We start from the raw sequence: 19,774 nt of genomic DNA, 5'->3' as shown, positions 1-19,774 counted from the left end.
GTGGGTACCAACCTGGATCCCAGTTGTCACCGTCGACTCAACGTAAGTTTTTCCATGGTGTCCAGGTGGTCCGACCATCACTTCTTTCGTCGCTAATCCTTGGACTCGCCAGTCCTCAGTCACTATTTGGGTATCGCCAGAGTCAGGTTCACTACTGGACACGCAGTGAACCATTGGCTGTAAATTTAGAACGGAAATTAGGATGATTGTGTCAAAAAATATCCGTAAGCAATGAATTAATTATTCAATATAATTTATGTGATAAGTTCTGTTCATTCATAGGGTTTTTTATATGCTCATAAATTCCAACATTGTTGGCTTTAAATTGTTAAAAGATTTAACGCAGCCAACTGTTACCGAATTTTAAAAGTTTCAAACGTTCCTCTTGCAACTGTAAACGTCACATTATTAATAATAATAATTATATTACCGTCGAAGATGAATGGTGCCTTGTTCCCATAGATGGTGCTGGTGATGCTGCGCCATGAGTCGTGGTATCCACTGCAGGACTACTAGAACGCTGGCTATTTCCAGGACTATGTGTCGTCGTGTCTGGTGGTGATCCTTGCCGCATCAACGTGGATTGTGCAACGTTAGCTTGATTCCCTGCTGTCTGCGTGGATACTGAATGCCTCGCCATTAACGGACTGTGCTGACTGTTTTGTTGAGCTGTTTTTTCAACAGCAGGAGCACTAGTACTTGTTAAAACATATTGTTGGTTTTGCTGTTGTTGGTGTTGTTGTAGCTGTTGATGTTGCTGATGCTGATGATGCTGTTGCTGTTTTTGTTGTTGTTGTGGTTGTTGTTGTTGTTGCTGCTGCTGCTGTTGTTGATGCTGCTGCTGCTGCTGCTGATGTTGTTGTTGCTGCTGCTGCTGTTGTTGTTGTTGTTGTTGTTGTTTTTGTTGTTGTTGTTGTTGTTGTTGTTGTTGTTGTTGTTGTTGTTGTTGCTGCTGCTGCAATTGCAGTTGATTTTGTTGCTGCTGCTGCTGCTGCTGCTGTTGTAATTGTTGTAGTTGCTGTTGGTGTCGTTGTTGTTGTTGGTGGTGATGGTGGTGTTGCTGCTGTTGTTGTTGTTGTTGTTGCTGTTGTTGCTGTTGTTGTTGTTGTTGTTGCTGTTGTTGTTGCTGTTGTTGTTGTTGTTGTTGTTGTTGTTGTTGTTGTTGTTGCTGTTGTTGTTGTTGTTGTTGCTGTTGTTGTTGTTGTTGTGGTTGTTGTTGTTGTTGTTGTAGTTGTTGTTGCGGTTGTTGTAGTTGCTGTTGTTGGTGGTGGTGCTGTTGTTGTTGCTGTTGCTGCTGCTGTTGCTGATTTTGTTGCTGCTCGATATTTTGTTCACAACGTGGCGAACTAGCTGTACTTTTTGGAGATGAGGGTGATTTTGCTTGAACAAGACCGCCACTAAGAATATACGATTGATGCTGGTCTAAATTTAGCGAGGAATCTATGTTAGCAGCGTTGTTAGTATTTGCAGACTGGAAATTCGGTATTTGATTGTTTGACACCATGGTAGTTTGTTGTTGTACAATTGTTGTATTCTGTTGCACAAAAGTTGTGTTTTGCTGATTGGAAGCAGAAGAAACAGCTATGTTAGATGCCGGGGTGCAAGGTACCATTAGCGTTTGTCCATTCATCTGGATGAACTCCTGCTGGCCTTGGACATTTGAAGGACGAACCTGAGATGTGTTAAATGTTACTTGTTGGTTCGGACTAACATTAGCTACAATCGGACTCAGCTGATTGCCGAACGAAGTTGTACCATTTACAAGGAACTGCCCACTGTTCGGTGACAAAAATTGGGCTCCTGGACTGTGCTGCTGAATGATTTTTCCACTTGTTGCTTGCGGTGCCCGAATCACCATCCCAGCGGGCCCGGCAGCTAAAATACTCTGTCCCGGACTAAATATTCCACTGTGACTTTGAACTGGCGTTAGCACATTCTGCCCGTTTACATTCTGAATTTGCAGTTGCATTCCCAAGTTATTATCTTGCAGTAGCGTCGCTGTACCATCAGCTGACATAACCATGCTGCCAATTCCTGGTACAATGAACTGTTGGATTGTTGGGAAATTCTGCATCATTCCTGTAGCTCCATTCAACAGATTAACAGGCTGTAACAAATTGATTTGCTGAGTTGGTTGAGGATTAGTAATTATTTGCTGCGTATTAAACTGTGTTGATGCCGTTCCTGCTTGACCATTCATCACAAGCTGAGCTGGAGCACCGCCTTTCCCTGGAACAATTGTGAGAGCTTGCAGCATTGGACCTCCTATGCTTTGAGTTTGGAAATTTTGTTGGGCAAAATTTGACTGTGATTGCATCAGCATTCCTGTATTTTGTTGTGAAGATGAGATGTGAAGCATAGAAGCCACAGTTTGAGAATTTCCCTTTCTTTTTTTATATCCTTTTTTCTTATTAATTGCAGATTCTGGAGACAGCAGTGCTGGCTGCCGATTAACGACTCCTGGATTGGCATTAACATTTCTCGCAACGTCTTGATTAGCTTCTATTATTGACTGGGCATTTTGCAACACGTTTCCGGTGGCCACAGTGAGGTGTGGAATTTGAACGTTCTGCCCTATACCATCCATTGTCATTACACTTGGTTGAATGAGAAGTGGCGTCTGAATGGTATTAACAAGTACAGTCGGTTGTCCAATCACTTGCTGAGCAACTCCCACTGCTGGAATAACTTGACTGACAGCTCCCGTCACACTCGTCACCATAGGTGAGACCGACATTGGTGGCATCGAACTCGCATTCGATATCAGTTTGGGTGGTGGAGGTGCCATAACTCCACTTATTCCTGATCCTGTACTCGCCATTATCAACTGTCCACCGCTGGAAACCAAAATGTGGCCCGGAGGTAAGGTATTTCCAGGTGAATGCTTGAGCACACCAGCCGACGTGTGAATGACATTGTGGACTTGCACGTTTGATTGTGGATGGCTCTGTTGATGTGTTTGTGGCTGTGCTTGTGAACAAGATGTACCCTGAGGTACCTGAATGCTGCTAACTACGCTTTGAACCATTTCCAATGGAGATTTCGACACGCTGACAGTCGTTGGTTGACTGTAGACAATCGGACTGGAGCTAGAGTGATGTAAGGTTGCCGATGACACGTGCGTATTCGAAGATGACACGGTGGATTGATTTTGAAGTTGATTCTTACTAGAAACGAGTATATTAGATACAGCAGAATTGGGCAACACAGACGGTGCATTAATTGATACCGTTGCGGTGTTGGCTCTCCCCGCGAGTACGGATGTAATTGTATTGCTACTTGCAGTATGGCCACTAGCCATAGTCGTTATTACCGATGACGCGCCACTATAAGGATTGAACGATCCACGCGATACGACGTTAATGGTATGAGGATGGGGTTGATAGCCATCAACAGCAGATTGTCTAAGACCTGTTGACACTTGCCGTTTTGTTGAATGGGTAGAAATCTGCGCCAAAGTTTCAGAGACTTGAACGGGAATTTCGATCTGTGGGGAAGCGCTAGGGGGATCCGTGCTAGACGGCGCTATAGTGGAACATGTTGGTGTTGCGGAGCGTTGCTCTTGTGATGCAGACAACGGGGATGATGTCAACGGTAAAGATGAGGACGACTGAGTAGGTTGCTGACTCTGAGGTGTAGATGGCTGCGAAGAAACGTTCCCGGGTGTTTGATGAGAATGAGGTGTCGGAGGTTGCGAGTAACTGTGGGGTGTTGAAGGTTGCGACGATATGAGACTCTGCGGCGTTGTTGGCTGAGACATACCCGATGTCGAAGATGCGGGTGTCTCGGAATTCGCGGGGCTATGATTGCCCATGGGTGATCCATGACTGGTACTAACAGTTCCTCCCTGAATTGGCCTTGAATCAATTTGCTGACTGGTCGGCAGTTTGTCCACGACAAATGTGGACGAAGTTACCGGATCGTCGCGTTGATCAGGTTGTACGACATATTGACAGTGAAATTGGTGTTTATATTGATCCTGTGTATACGATTGTGTATCACCACTGGAAACGCAACCTTGGCAAGGGCTGTGCTCAGGAACCATAACATTATTCATCGGAGTAGGTGTCATGCTGCTGTGAACAACTATCGGAGAAGTAGCGTGATTCTTAACAGAATTATTACAGATGGAAGAGTTGATGGGGCTTGATACTGAGGAAGGCTTTGGTTGTGGAAGATAAGCATTATTACCAGGGACGTGCGCACTGTGCGTAGTCTGAGATACTTTCGAGCTGTTGAGAATCGTCACGTGAGAGCTACTGACACCAGTTTGTCTCGAAATTGTACTGTTCAAAAGCGCAGTTTGCTGAGCCAGGTACCCACTGGGATCCTCCAGAAAAGAAGGACCAGTACTTGCGACTGTCGAACCAATTTGATTACTCCACTGCGCTTTTTCAGTATAATCATCTCCGGAACTAAGATTTGACTGATCAACAGCAGTAGTTTTCATCTCCATTGAATGGTGGGGTCGTTTCTTACCAAACGATTTACTCGCTTTAGCTTTTTTGCGAGCAAGTTCATCAGTCCAAGCAGGTGTTGGTGGTATATGATGATGCAAGGGCGGAACCCGATCAAACGTATTGCAAACTAAGTTATTCTGAACAGAAACAGGCGGCGACTGATGTGCTGCTACGACTGTTCTATTCTGCTGCCATGGTGGGGGTCTCGGAATAAATTGAGCGCCAATCGTCTGTCCGTTTGAGCCAATGCCCGCCTGAGCTTCCGCGCCATGATTACCATTGGGACTTCTACCAGGATGATTCACATTGGCGAATGGTTGATGCACTGGCTTTGGATCCATTCCGACACCCTTTGTTGAATCAAAGTGTCTCAGCGGATACGGTACTTGATGCTGCGGGTAAATTCGTTGCATGTTTTCCGTGGGTACGCCATTAGGTATCAAGTTACAATTTTGTAGAACATGATGTCGCTGCAATACGTGACTGTGCATTGGATGATGCTGATGCGGAATTTGTTTGGCATTCATATCGTCGTCGCTAATCGTTGGCGGTCTGTCTTGCCGATTCTGAGACTCTCCATTATTAACACCATTGGCAATCGCACCGGCGTTTGACTGTTGCATAACATGCAAAACCTGCCCATTCAGGTGATTAGTTGACTGCGAAGCTTGATTTGGATACTGAGGCTGCGCGCATGCCTGTGGAATTTGTTGCTGTTGCTGTGGCTGCTGCTGTTGCTGTTGTTGATGAATTTGCATTTGAAAATGCTCAGGTGCTTGGGGCTGCATCAAATGCTGAGGTGGTTGCTGCTGGTGCTGGTGTTGCTGTAGCTGTTGCACTTGATGTTGATGGAGCTGTTGCAGCTGAGGGTGAAGCTGCGTCTGCGTTAGGTTTTGAGGTGGTGTTATGTGATGTAAAAACGCATCGGGCTGATTCTGAGCTCCGTAATTACTCGTTGTTTGTGCCTGCTCCGAGCTTTGAGCAATGTGTGGTTGCTGTTGCTGCTGTATGCTCATATTGTGTTTCTGTAGCTGCTGCAGGTGAAGCTGCTGCTGTTGCAGTTGCTGCTGCTGTTGCTGCTGCTGACTAATATGCTGTTGTTGCATTACATGTAAAGACTGTTGGTTCAAGTGATTGATATATGTGGGCAACTGCTGCGAGATTTGGTTATTGACAACACCTTGTTGTTGCTGTGGTTGTTGGTGTTGCTGATGTTGCTGCTGATGCTGTTGTTGCTGCTGTTGCTGTTGCTGTTGCTGCTGCTGATGAAGTATTTGCATGTGCTGCATTTGCTGATGATGATGTAATATTTGTTGTTGCTGTTGTTGTTGTTGCTGTTGCTGAGATATGTGTTGTTGCATTAGCTGCTGTTGTTGTTGCTGTAGTATCAATTGTTGCTGATGCTGCTGCTGAAGTATCTGTTGTTGTTGCTGGGTCATATTCTTCAAATTGTTCCCCTGCTGATTCATTATCAAAGGATTGCCCACCACCATCCCAGGCATCCCATGTTGACCCAATCTCTGCTGAGGCGTGCGAGCCGCCGCGGCGCCGGTGACGTCCTGACTCTGCGATGGAGAATTCAAAGGTTGGTGATTGATCGATTGGTTATTCTGCTGAATCTGCAGATTCGGTATTGCGATCGGCGGCCATACCTAGAAGGGGAAGAACCAAATACTGTCGTCAGCATATAATTTACGAGAACCAAGTTACCGAATAAATTCAGGGATACTCAAAAGCCTATGCTTACCTGCGGATTGTTGGAAACTGGAGAGCCTTGTACACCTGCCCCTGTAGAGGCTACCAGGGCACGTTCCCGCTGCACCAGTAGCTGAGAAACGGAAACACCAGAGTACAGTCCTCCCGCGCTTGCCAACTTTCTCTTCTTCCTCTTACTGAGGCCGTCTGAAAAATGGAATGATCAAGACACGATTATTCAAAAGTTATTACAGGATAACGCATATTGAATGACAGGAGTATTCTAATCGAATCTAAAAGAACTTCATTTGACAAAGTGCCATTGCTGTATCTATATTGTATAAAGAACACGCTTAATCGATTACATTTGAATTGCCCAAGGTGAGAACCACTTTAGTCCACTCGGACTGTTTCCAAGGAAAATGCAAATTAAAGTTTGCTTTCTCGTAAGAGTTCATTCGAAAGCAATTCTTCTAGCAGGTTTTTTATGAACTGATGCTGGTTTTCCCCATTCCATAGTAATATGTTCCGAAAATACTCTCTAATGTCACAACAATGGTATCGTTAACTTGATAAAAAAAAAAAAAGAACTGAAGTGGTTTTTCCTCGGACCCTTCATTTAAGTGTCCTGTGACGAGATCAGAGATGAAGAATATTTTTCAAAAACAATGAGAGGACTGCAAGTATGCCTGAAGGCGACGAAACGAGTTCATATATTTAATTCGTATATTTAATTCATACTTTAAGTTGACAACTTGCAATTAAAATTTTTCTCTGCATTGCCACATAGGTGCTATATTCGAAAAATAATACGTATATTATATTTTCTTTAAACCGGACTGACGTCGAGTCCAAGATACGTCTCTGGTATAAGAAGACGGAGTTTTGTTTCGCGTGACGACAACTCCTTCGACCATTTTAACCTCGGTGACTCGACCCCAACTCTATGCGGTTGCTGCGGTCAGTTTAACGATTTTAGCCACCAAGCCCACCCAAGGTGGGCGCCTCCTCCCTTCTGCCTTCTGTCCTTCTTATTCGAGGCCAACTCATGTGCGTGTTCAAGCCTTTCGCTTGCCCACGAAAGTATTCGACCGCCTAAGCGGCTTACGTTGATTGGACTGTTGCCCATGCGTCTTCATTCGCGGCTTCTTAATTTCTCAACCGTCGTTCAAGCCAGCTGCTCACTCGAAGACGCGTCAAAAGCTATAAGCATTGACACAGATTTGGACACGGTACTCCTTTCTCCCTCATCTTTACTCCATTTTTAGCCAGCAAAGACCATTGTATTCATAAGTAGATGTGCGAATGGGATGATGCCGAGGCCTTCTCGTTTGCGGTAAACTATGAGAACGTTGAGAGGCAAACCGTCCTCGGACAAAAGCTCGCATAATTCTATACGAGCTATGAGAGATCTTGTTTCAAACAAACTTTCCTCCTTACTTCTTAACGAGAAATTCCAACTTCCGTGAACAGTGTAAGAAAGCCAACGTTGGAAGATCGTAATATTGCGATAACAAACGTCAACGCCCGCTAAAATTGGGGTGATTAGAGAGGGTTGAATACCCACCACGCTCAGTTCCTTCTTCTCTTGGCATTTGCGGAAGGGACGCAAATTTAACTGATATTTCTTACCTTGGAAGGACAGAGATAAACAAAGAGAGAAGGTGAGCAAGTTACTGAAGGAACGAGGTAAGAAACAGTGCTTTATGTCGGTATCTTTGGAGGATAATCATAATCTTACATGGGGCAATGGCATTATCTGGTGCAGGTATAGGAACAACAGATAACCGGAGGATAGAAATAAACACCGCCGATTCTCCTTCATCTCGTACAACCGCCTTTCAGTCTCTACTAAAGCAGGACAGAACGATTTAGCTCTCATCGCGATTCATTCGATGACGGTTCGATAAAAGGTGAAAACCCCGTTGGCTTTGGTGAAACGTTTGAGGCGTTGTCATACCATTTTTTTTTTTTTTTTTTTTTTTTGAACAAATTCGATTGAAAGTTTCTTTACTTTCGGACGGCTGCGTCAAGCTTCCACCAACTCCGAGTCATCTTTAGAAGGGTGAGATTATACGGCAAAGGGGCGGACTGCTTTGATGGATCGCATAAACAGATACGGATACCCTTTTGTACGCAAATATGTTTTGAGTACATCCTGCCCCCAGCGAAATAAAAATCAATGGAGTTAAAAAAAAAAAAAAAAATACCAAAGACTTAGAAATCCTAAATGCGTTGGATGACTAAACGAGTAACGCATTTATATAGTGTTGAAGTTTACAAGAACTAAAGCTCCGTACAAAGGAAACTTGACCCTGTGCGATGTTGGTTATAGATTCATTTTAACTCAGTTATTTATTTTTCGTTTAGTCATGTCAGAATAGAAACATAAGTTTGCAGAATAAACGGATTGAATCATCGCAACGTCTTTCGTAAGAACAATTTCCCACGCAGTTGTCGAGGTTGACATTTTGATTACTCCTCGCAACATATCCGACAAATTGCAAATGAAGTGACGCGACAAGGTATGGAAAAAGAATTCCGACTACAGTAACGATGAACTCACGCACGAGTGATCTCGTGACTTTTACCCAGTTTCGTAATTGGAGTAATATTAACATTTGCATACAAATCTGACGTAAGCCTCTTGAAAAGAAAAGAATGTAGAATCGTTTACAGAATGCAGTGAGACGTTTTGTCTGACACAGCGACGTACCTCGATGACCTCTGCCGACAATTATGAAACGCGAGAATCCCGTATCAGGGATTCCCGGGAGGAAAGCTGAATGCGAAAAACGCAGGCCCCGATACTAGAGGGTTGTCTCGGAGAGGGGTGGACAATCTCGATCATGTTAAATCAGGGGTAAATCGGTGCAGCTAGTTCCGAGGAGTCGTATCACGTACTGAACGGTAAATCGACGAATGCGCATGAGCGTCGCGTCGCCGAGGTGTGCGCAAGGTACGTCGAAAGCTGTGCGCGGTCCGGCACTGCAAGCAGGCGGTTCTTCTCCTTCCTATTTCCCACCCTCTCGCTGTCCGTAAGGTTCAACACTGCTTATATTCCCATATGAAATTAACCCTTATCAACGCGTGTCTACTAGCTTCTTCTCCACCTGCGTCAAGACCCCACCCCGTCAGCGCCGACGACTACCCGGTCGATTCCAGGGGAAAGAGAAACTACGGCAGGGAGGCAGGCAGGCAGGCAAGCAAGCACGGCACAGCACACGACGACGACGTCGACGACACGGACGACATACAGAAACGGAGGAGGTGGGCGACGCAGACGACGTCGACGACGACGACGACGACGAACCGCTAACACCCGCGGACTCCACCTCAGCCACTGTTGGATTTTTTCTCTCTCCCGGGACTTATTGATCGCGCTACAACCGACAAGAAGACACGGCTTCGGCTGATTGGCCTCTTTCAAAGGTGGCGAGAGACCGACAGGCTCCCACCCTTCACCTACGCCTCGCGCCCGGACACACACACCGTAATCCGCAACCCGGTTTATAAAATACAATATTACCACCGAGGCGGTGGAGACAAGATCAATTCGCCGTTATGGGGGTGCAACGCGGCGAGGTAAAACTTTCATACGGAATCAATTGATGTCCGAAAGTTGAATCCTACTGATTCTACGCGCACAATGTTGTTTTCGACTCCTTTTCAATCCCATTCTGCTGCCGATTAACGAGATAACGAAGGTTGACCAACCTAGCAAGCAAATATCCCTCTATCAATGAATCGTACAAAGTTACGTTCGTCGTTTATTAAACAAATGTAACTCAGAACTGGCATGAATGACGGACGTTTCTCGCAAACGGCCGTTTATAGTATAGGTAATCTGTAACACCAAAACTTGGGTAGAAAACTGTCGAAGAGGGATTAATTCGAGTCATCGGAATGACGAACTTGTTTTCATGTACTGAGGTATTACTCGTCGAACTGTCGACTCTCGGAATACCTACTGGGTCGAGGGGGAGGATAATGGTTTCATTGATTGTAGAACTGGCTCGACCACTGACGATAAACTATGCTTAACCTCGGGTTTATTTGATCCCGGGCTGGAAAGCTTCCCCCCACCCCCACTCCTCGCCTCCTCATCCCTGGTGACTGCTACCACATTCGCGGGTGGGGATGCACCCCTCCTCCCACTCTCAATCTCCCTCAACGATCCGCCAGGCTCAGCCCCCTCCCCTCTTCCATCCCCCAACGCGTCAGAGGGATGCCTGGCGAAGCAGTCTCTCTGCTTGTCGCTTTATATCACCGGAAAATTGGAATTGAAGCGCCGGTAGAAGCGAGCTTTCAAGTTTAAAACGACCCCATAAAGCTTCGCGCAAAGCCCACTCCCCCCCCTCCCTTCTCCTCCCCTACACACCGTTGAACGCGAAAACGTGAAAACACGTTGGTTAACGTCACGCGTTAACTTTACACTGGGGATTGAATTTCGTCCAATTTGTTCGCTTTGCTGCTGATACAAAAAAAAAACCGCAAACTATAACCAACCCTAATAGCTTCACGAACGACCAAACATTTATCGAAATCATGTCTTTTCCTTCGAATCACGCTTAATCAAAATACGTCGGAGCCGGTTAGTCTAACTCTTAAGGTAGCAATGGTGCCAGACACATTTATAGACGAGATGCGCAGTAATTTCCGCGCCTGTACTGTTGGTTGTCGTTTGAATAGCAAATATATCGTGTGCTATACACGGTCTCTACGACTGCGTAGCTCCATTGCAACGCAGTAAAATCTCTGGGCCACAAACTACCTACGTAGCGTAGAATATAGACTGTTACGCCCCTGGAAGTTCCAGAGTCTGGAGGAAAGCAAATCGAAGCAAAAACAGAAGTGAACATCGTAGTGCGCGTGTTAAGGGTAAAATGTCGTCCATACCATTTATTCCCGCAAATTGACAGGATAATCGCTAGGCGAGTACTTGGATAATGAAAAATTCAATCAATACTGATCGACTGAAGATTGATCGTTCATGCATAAACAAGCGTAATGAAATTACGGACATCAACGATTGGTAATTGGTGGTGTTCACACTGCTCTCTGCAGGCCAAATCTTCAGCGTTATGAAACCATGAATTAAATTGTCAATTAGACATATTTGCTGAAAAAAATTAAACTCCTTTTCCTGTACTACTAACCAGCAGATCGTGACTTTCTTTTTACAAGTATTGTCAACACGATGGTTAAGTTTAAGAATCAATTAGCTGGGTTAATTTATCACTCTGAATCCCAGTTAATATTTACTGTTAGTTGAAAAGAAAAACATTGAAACATTCTAAAAGTTTTTCAGATCGTTGATTATTAAAAGTCGAATATATATGATCACCCCAGGTTCAATTTGTTCGTTGGAATGAAAAAGCATTTGAAAATCCGCCCTCGTTTCCTCGGTCTCCTTCCCTCTCTCTCTCTCTCTGTGTCTCTCTCTCTCTTTCTCTCTCTGTAGATATATTCCCCTGGCACGAGAGTTCACTACCACGGAAATACGCAGCGGGTATGCTACTTCCGTTTACTGTAGCATCATTACGGTGTCTCGACTAAGGGCAGGCGATTCAATCTGCAGTTATCTCGGCGGGCGCGAGCCGGTGAGGAAGAGGGAGACGGGTGTAACCCTCAATTTCATCCATCCTCCCTCTAACCCCTCACCCCCTCCCTACCTACCTACCTCTCCCCTTCCCTCCCTCCCTCCCTCCCTCCCTCCCTTCCTCACTCTCTCTCTCTCTCTCTCTCTCTCTCGCTTTCTCCCGACGCCGACGTCGACGCTCTTCTTCCCTACCTACCATCCACCACAAGAGAGAGTCACTCCGTTTCACGTAATAACGTTACCTACGAAGCGATGAAAGTTTAATACCAACCTCCCGGAAATTTAATATCCTTTTGTTCCTAGATTTTTCCCCGCGGTTATCGCGGGAATCGAATTACGGCAGTATAGAACGTCGAAAAGCCAGTTTTCGGTTAGCCAAGAAAATCGCACTTTTCCTAGAATTCTCGTTACGCTCCGGTATGGAAAAATACTCTCGGCTTTCATAACGATTGAGAATACTGGTATCGCAATCGTATCCATGTATCATAGGATGAAAAACATCTAGAAGTCGATCTCAACACTTCGAGTAGTACAGAAACTCATCTTTGACTAAAGGCTCGCGGCTCAAAACGATGCGATTCTTCGCACTGTAATCCCCGGCCGAATTCTTGTAAGGGTACCGAAAACTGAATTGGTCCGGTTTCGAATGTGTAGAGTCAGGCTTAGTTATAGGGAGCTCAGGGTAGTGAATGGAGGTGGGTGTTTTTTTTTTTCCATCTTTTGAGCGCAGGATTATTGAGGTTTTCGAATTCGTATCCGGAGGGTCTGCGAGCACGGGGCATGATGTATTGATAAATGCTGTTATATCCTGTCGCTTGCGGGTAAAAAGACGTGGGTAGCTTTTAAATCGGATGGGAGGGGTATTCGAGGGAAAGCTTTTTTTCGGTTACATCGCCGTATATTTGCTCGGCGAGCCGTGATGGTATAAGGTATGTATACGAAACGCTGACTTATATCGGCAATACCCTGCAGAGGGAGGGGATACGAAGGCTATCAACAATATTTCAACCGATAAACAATCTTACCCTCTCATGACAATCACTCTCCAACGATTTATCACCACTTACTTTCGATCTCCGCTACGCAATATGCGATACGAGGGATCAATTATCCCTTAATAAACATACGCATATCGACCAGAACTTGGGTCTATTATGCGGTGCTTTGTTCGTTGCAACTACGATTGCATTCGTAATTATAACAGCCCTGGTTAAGCGACGGTATTGTTGCCGCGCCGCTTCAGCAGCGCGTAATACGATCATCGGTAAACCCGACGTACAATCAAGAATTACTTCGTCGAAGACAGGTTGAATTAAAACGGGGCGGCGGTACAACCTATCCTGGAATTTCCCTCTGACTGCGCTACTTCAAAGGCTGCTTTATAACCGAATCATTAACGCTGGACTTTTAACAGGAATCTGCGTCACCGCCTGTTCTCAAGGGACGGCGAATAACTTGGATAAGCGCTCGAATGAAAGAAATTGCGATTCTTCGAGAAATTTCACTCTCCAAAGAAGGTGCATTTTCGCATTCCTAAATAACAGGACGTTCGATGTCCTTGTAGCGATTGTTGAAAAATACTTTCCTTCAATAACCTCAGTACACGTATAATAATTGGGATCAGGTATAAGTGACGTAATATTAATATTTGGTTGTTAATATTTATTATTCCGTAAAATTACGGCAAAAACAATGCCGCACTTGTTCTCTATACAAGAGTTTACATAACGTATACAAAGGCAGACGTGGTCCTGTAGTAGATTCTTTTATTTCATTTTTCAACCCCTGCTCTTTGAAGTGGGAGTCTGCGGGAGTTGTTTTCGCAGAAACGAGATTGTCTGCGGGGTTATTATTGGAAAGCAAAGTCAAAAGAGAGAGAGAGAGAGCGAGAGGGAGATCTAGGGGTGGTTCGGTGGTTGCGAGAGAAGAGACGAGAAGCGAAGAAGAGAAGGAGGAGTGACGGTGGGATGGGGTGTGGCTATATATCATTGGTGGTTTAATACCACCAGAGAGATCGGAATCGAAGAGGGGAAAAGAGGGTAAAACCGGGGCCTTGGAAAGGGAGGCGACGTCGACGCCGACGCCGACGCCACAGCGGCTCCGCTAATGCCGCAATTTCATCGTTTTTCTTCACCGCGACTTTTTCCTAATGATCACGAGGGCGGTGGACGCACGGCGCGGCGGTTCTCGTCCAAGTGAAACTTTTGGTCCTCTTCCAATAAAAGTTGGCACGTGCTCCGTCGTTCGTTCCACGTCGATTATATCGCCGGGGTATACGTATAGATCCGGGCATGAAATACGTACGTAAACGTAGACGTATACCTAGGCGAGCGCAGACGCAGACGGACACACGTAACCCGCAGAGGGCTGCGGAGCGACGTCTAGAATTTCCTATCGTGACAAGGTGGGGATGCCTTTTGCACCCCCGCGATGCTTGCCTGTCCGGAGAAAACTTTCCTAATATACGCTTGGCCGCGACAACTCGCGAGATCCGCTCGCCCGAATCAATCCCAAAAGTTTTTACATAGGTATACGTACGTATGTACAGACAATTTACCCACAGTTTCATGTTTGCGAGAGGAGAATTTTCCCATTGAAAGATGAGAACGCGGGTTCACAGTCGTATTAGAGCTATACTGTGCCCTTGCAGTCGAGGGGGAGTCTGAGCCAGGTTGAAAAGCCCTCGGTAGTTGAAAAATCCAACTTTCATGTATACAAAAGGACATAGCTCATATGCCTGAGTCACGCGGAAAACGACGACGCCGATTGTAAAGTCTATCTGGTATTGATGTCTGGAGGGTGGTACGTAACCGAACGATAAGAAGAATTTCACATTATTATTTTATTCCGCGTAAAAGATACATACATACGGGAGGTATATAGTTTATATATGTTTGGGCATCTGTATATTCAAGTAGATACGATATTTCATCCAACAACATTGTGGGTACACTTATGTATGTATGCATACATACATGAAGCAGAGGGAAATAAATTTATTCTTTTACACATTCACCGGATGATGTATTGTACGGTCTTGTAATCTAGGGGCGCTGCTCGGGAGAATTTTTATATTACACTCCGATTATGGACTCGACGGTTTTCATACCTTTTATTCATTTTTCATTTCTTTCGCATCCCATCTCGCTATCGACAAGCGGAGCCTGTTTGCCCTGGAGTAAAAATAATGTTCCACGTTCAATTAAATACGCTCGAGAATTCCCTTTGTAAGCAAAGTTCTCACTCCTTCTCTTTATTATTACTCTTTTAAACAAATTTTCGATGCGAAATTCGATGAAAGTGAGATTTGGATTGCACGTACAAGGTACGGGGACGCACCGTAACCTTCAAAGATCCGCCTCGTTTCATGAAATTTTTCACTAAATCGCCAAGTAGGGAACGAATCGCGACGGTGGATCTACTTAGGTACGCATCGTCAGATCCCAGGTTTCGGATGTTTTTTAATCTTCCCTTTTATCGTACGGATTCTTTTGCATGATCGAATTGCAACGGGTCCCCCGACCCCCCTCTCCTTCCCCATCCGCAATTAAGACATTCAAGTATACGGATATGATTCGTAGTACGAAAATCGAAGCTGTACGAAAAAGTGGTTCATTCTTTTCAATAGTTCCTCAAGGTGGTTCAACCTGTAATTTCGTGATGACGTTTCATGATTCGGAACTGTCGCCATTTTCATCACATCGGCACGTGTAAAAGTAGTATGAGATACCATAAGTGATGCAAGATGCGTCTCACCTTTTTTGGACTTGTCGGATGAGGTAGGCGACGGCGAGGCTGGAGGCGCCGGGACGCAGGAGACGGTCGAGGAGGCGACGGGACTCGCGGCGGCAACGGGGAGCAGCAATTTCCTCTTATGGTTGCAGAGCTTTGTCATCTCCCTGGTTTTGCCCTGGTCCGGGCACCAAGGTCGCGTAGCAACCTGAAAAAACAATCAGGAATTAAGATTTCAGCTCTGGCGAGTGAAAACAATGTGAAATTAATCCAAGAGCCGAGCTTCTCGGTATTTTCAAGCTCAATAATGGCGACCTAATAATAGCAGTAACTGTCGGATACGCGCGACCCTTATACATATACATAAATTCAGCTTCTCATTGGTCGTATTAGTTTTTAATCGCGTTAAACAAAAGTGACATCAATTATATCCTCAGTTATTTAGGTTAGGGGTGGGTGTCGTCGCCAACGTTCGTCGTCGGACTGCGGCCGTAACTACCTGGCAGAGTCCCTCTATTAATCAAGAATAATACATGAGGGGGTAAAGGAAAGTGGCACGCGAATCCGTTCATCGTCGATTGGCTCTGAATTATTTCGAGCGCTCCGTTCTAATTTTTTACTCTCAAACTAATATACCAGCCACTCAAACTCAACTCCTCGATCATCCGCGGCGTTTCAGCCTTTCTCTCCGGTCCGAGAGTCGAGCATCGGATGTAACGTATTATACGTTAGGTATATAATATATGTACCTCGACATCCATCCGGACATCGAAATCATCTATAATAGGGGAGAAAAGAAAAGGAACCCTGAGACCGACGACGCTGACAATCTTTACCATCTTTATGACCTACGTGCCCTCCTTCTTTCCGTCATTACCGCACCATACATCAAAGTTGTTCTCCAAACCAGTAGTTCTCAATCTCACACGGTATACGGTGCCCGCCTACTCATCTTGACCTGATTCGCAGCGAAAAAAGTATATTGAATCCAAAGTGCAAGAGTATTATTATAAATGCGTTGACGGTGAAAGTCGTCGCGCTTTAATTATACACACAGCTATGCGACGGACCTGATTCTCGATTACGCTCGTTCAAAATCAGATCACATTCAATCTTGAGACTCTTCCGTACCGAGGGAGCACCGAGTTCGTACGTTATGATGATAACGAATTGGAACGACGATCCTCCGAACAAGTAAAACGAGAACAAAGAGCGAATAATTACTGTTCGTGGGCGTACATACGACGCGTGTGTTAAGCGATTGGTTCGTTAACTGTAATTCTACCGCAAGGCAGATCAATACATCGCATGGTAGGGTATTGATGTGAGTTTGACCCTGTAAGCAGTAAAGCGCGTAACGGCTGGATGGAAAACAAGTATAATGATAACGCGCATCTTCTGATTCATCAATTTCCAAGTAAGATATAGCTTATCGCTGCCGGTTACGTTCGAACATCCGGCTACGGAGACGTTCCGTGGAAACTCGACAAGCAGAAAAATCACTAACACGTAGTTTTATACCAGAAAGCCGAGACGAAGGTTCATTGCGATGGATGGCAACGATATTTTCAAAGCAGCCAGACGGCGATAATACGACCAATTTGCTAAATCAACGTAGGAGAAATAATGAGACGTGATAACTTGTCGAAAGCGCACGACCGCCGTCCGAGATGCAGAAAAGTAGCAGGTACGTCAGAACTCGACGAGCCACGCGATGTAGACAGTGTAATCGTATCTCGTAATTCTTGATAAACTGTAACTGGAATGGAGGTTAGCGGTGATGGGTTTAATTGATCGTATAAATTAACAATGGCCTGAATGCGATGGTGGGATTATTGATTTAACCTTGAAGTCATTTCTGCCGACTATAAATTATCGCTAATTATAGTTTCTCGCTCGGGCGGAGGGGACCCCCGATGCTTAATTGCCCGCGGATTTCGTATACTCTCATACTTTTTCCTGCGGGAACGATTCTATAAAGACCGCTACTTTGTCTGCATTCTGGGACAAGCGGTAACTTGAAGTACACGCAACGTTCTTCATTTCTTACTCGGGGATTTTCGGTGTGGCCGAAAGCGAATCCTACGTCAGAATTTCAAAATTCAAGATGGCAGATTGAGAATAAAAAAAAAAAAGATCCTATTCGCTTATACCAGATCCGCAACTTTGAATTTACTCAGATCTAGCACCGTTTTTGAAATCAGCGACCTCAAGAAACTTCATATACCCAGTTTCGACGGAATTTGACTGCGAGGAAAAACGTATGCTTCAAAGGGTTAATTCACAACTTCATCAATGTAAAACATGAATGCGGAACTTCGGCAGTGCGGTAAATATCGTTTGCTATACGCTGCAGGGATCCGTCGTCGACCGTGTTACATATTTAAGCCTTGTCCGAAGATACGCTACACCGTCGCGTACTTTCTCCCATAGGAATCCGAGAGTGTGCGGCAAAATGCATCTGAAAATTGATCATAAGTACCTAAACCGCAAATTACAGCACGCTCCCGGCGTGTTAGCGAAGCGTGCGTAAATACACATAACGCATTGCTCGAGTGAGTCCAGGTTGAAAGAACCGTCCAGTCGGCAGGCGTGAGCACAATCGATATGCTCGACGTCATTTGCCGCATAACAACGAAAAAGAGAGAGAGAGAGAGAGAATGAACAGGAGAATGAATGTTTGATTGATTTACGAACGTGGGACGAAATAATGTATGAGGAAAAATCGAGGTCGAATTAATCTGCAACGGCCGCGAATTATACCGAGCGAGGATGAATACTTATCCATCCATCCTCCCCGCTTCTTCCTCTTTTCCCGCAGACGGTTTATTCCCTCTTCTTTTTGTCCACCGCACTCCCTGGCCTGGCCCGGTCGGAGGATTTATGAGGCTATAACTTCTCGATGCATTCACCAGTCGACCGAATGCGACGCGACCCGTTTCACCGGGAAGTGGTCTGCGTTTTATTAGCGAGCCATACCCCGATCTCGTGTCGCATTGTCCGCCCGATCGCGACGATTACCGACTCCTCTTCAACTTCCACTATCCTTCACCATCCTCCGTCTCTCTCTCACCGCGCGGGTCGTTTCGCTGAACCTATAAAAGCGCGTCATCAGGACTCCGCCGCCGTGAAGATAAAGAATTGAGGAAAAAAATCTTTCTCCAGAATCATTTGCTTCTGTATTCTGCGAAGAAGTGAAATCGCATAGACACCTTGCGCGCATCACGTATGTATAGATTCTGCGAAACACGACGAAACTAAAGACCGCAGCTAGTGTGGCTAATAGGCAAGCTGGCAGGGACTGCTCGCGCGTCGTTAAACGAAATTTATGCTCTAGGTTGTGCTAACGTCGGGTCGCGTGTGCGCTGCTGCACCTATAAGCTGGTTCGAAAGAAATTCGAGGCGGTGCTTGGTCGCATGCCCGAAATTGCACTCGTGAAAAAATCACAAGGAAACGTGGGTAACAAAAGATAAATATGTACCCACACACGAAGGACTTGATGCAGTGATATTTATTGTTTTTTATTGTTCATGATAAATATCAAGGGTATCAATCGTTAGTTTCAACCGAGGGGTTAATCACTCATCGATTCCAAAATATTTCAGAGATTTCGAAAGATTTCAAAAGATTTCACAAGATTGCCGAAAACGTGTCGGTTCACCAGATTTAACGAGCGATTAACCCCTTGGTTTCATCGGCCTAATTTTCCCGCGATGCTCCGATCACCATATCTAGTAAATAACTCTTGACCATCGATTTTCGCGAATACGCTGCACGTACGTCAAGATTAACGAAATGAACTCCACCTTTCCTGATACAAAAGTAGCGTTAGAACGGAACCGCGATTTTCCTGTGATTTCGTTCCCAAGTACATCTACCTCGAAAGGGAGAGAACAAGAGAACAAGAGGAGAAGAGGAGAAGAGGAGAAAAGGAAAAACTTTACGATTCCCATTTATAACGGAGGTTAATGTTCACCGTGACTGGCGCGATGCACGTCTAACCAAGGTAGAAGCAACCCACCTCAGCAGAGTTTAAGCCTCTTGTCGTACGTCCCGGGGACCTTAAATTATGCAATTATATCCGCCTGCTCGGAGATCACGGTCCACGTTCCAAGCGTCGATCATCGTCCAATCTCCTCCGCTCCGCGGCAAATTTCCCAAGTCGAGAGCGTTTGCAACTTGCATACCTGCGAGTGCATGTGTGCAAGTAACGGGCCAGAAACTGGATAATTCGGATGAATTTACCGCAGAGCACGTGCGTGAATGCGTCGAGGGGCAGATGCA

General features: G+C 45.3%; 1 protein-coding gene across 1 annotated transcript in view; it reads right to left on the bottom strand.

Annotated features, from left to right (window-relative positions):
• LOC107220491 overlaps positions 1 to 19,774 on the bottom strand; it is a 145,161-nt gene that overhangs the window by 11,302 nt on the left and 114,085 nt on the right. The window contains exons 4-8 of the mRNA XM_015659107.2: positions 15,514 to 15,697; positions 6,208 to 6,362; positions 1,316 to 6,112; positions 431 to 718; positions 13 to 177 (exon numbers count right to left, since the gene is read on the bottom strand). Coding sequence (XP_015514593.1) covers positions 13 to 177; positions 431 to 718; positions 1,316 to 6,112; positions 6,208 to 6,362; positions 15,514 to 15,697 — 5,589 coding nt within the window. The remainder of the gene's footprint in view (positions 1 to 12; positions 178 to 430; positions 719 to 1,315; positions 6,113 to 6,207; positions 6,363 to 15,513; positions 15,698 to 19,774) is intronic.

Source organism: Neodiprion lecontei, chromosome 1, assembly GCF_021901455.1.
Source record: "Neodiprion lecontei isolate iyNeoLeco1 chromosome 1, iyNeoLeco1.1, whole genome shotgun sequence".
NCBI classification, from domain to species: domain Eukaryota; kingdom Metazoa; phylum Arthropoda; class Insecta; order Hymenoptera; family Diprionidae; genus Neodiprion; species Neodiprion lecontei.
The sequence above is the reverse complement of the archived record's forward strand: the minus strand, read 5'-3'. Positions and strand labels throughout refer to the sequence as shown.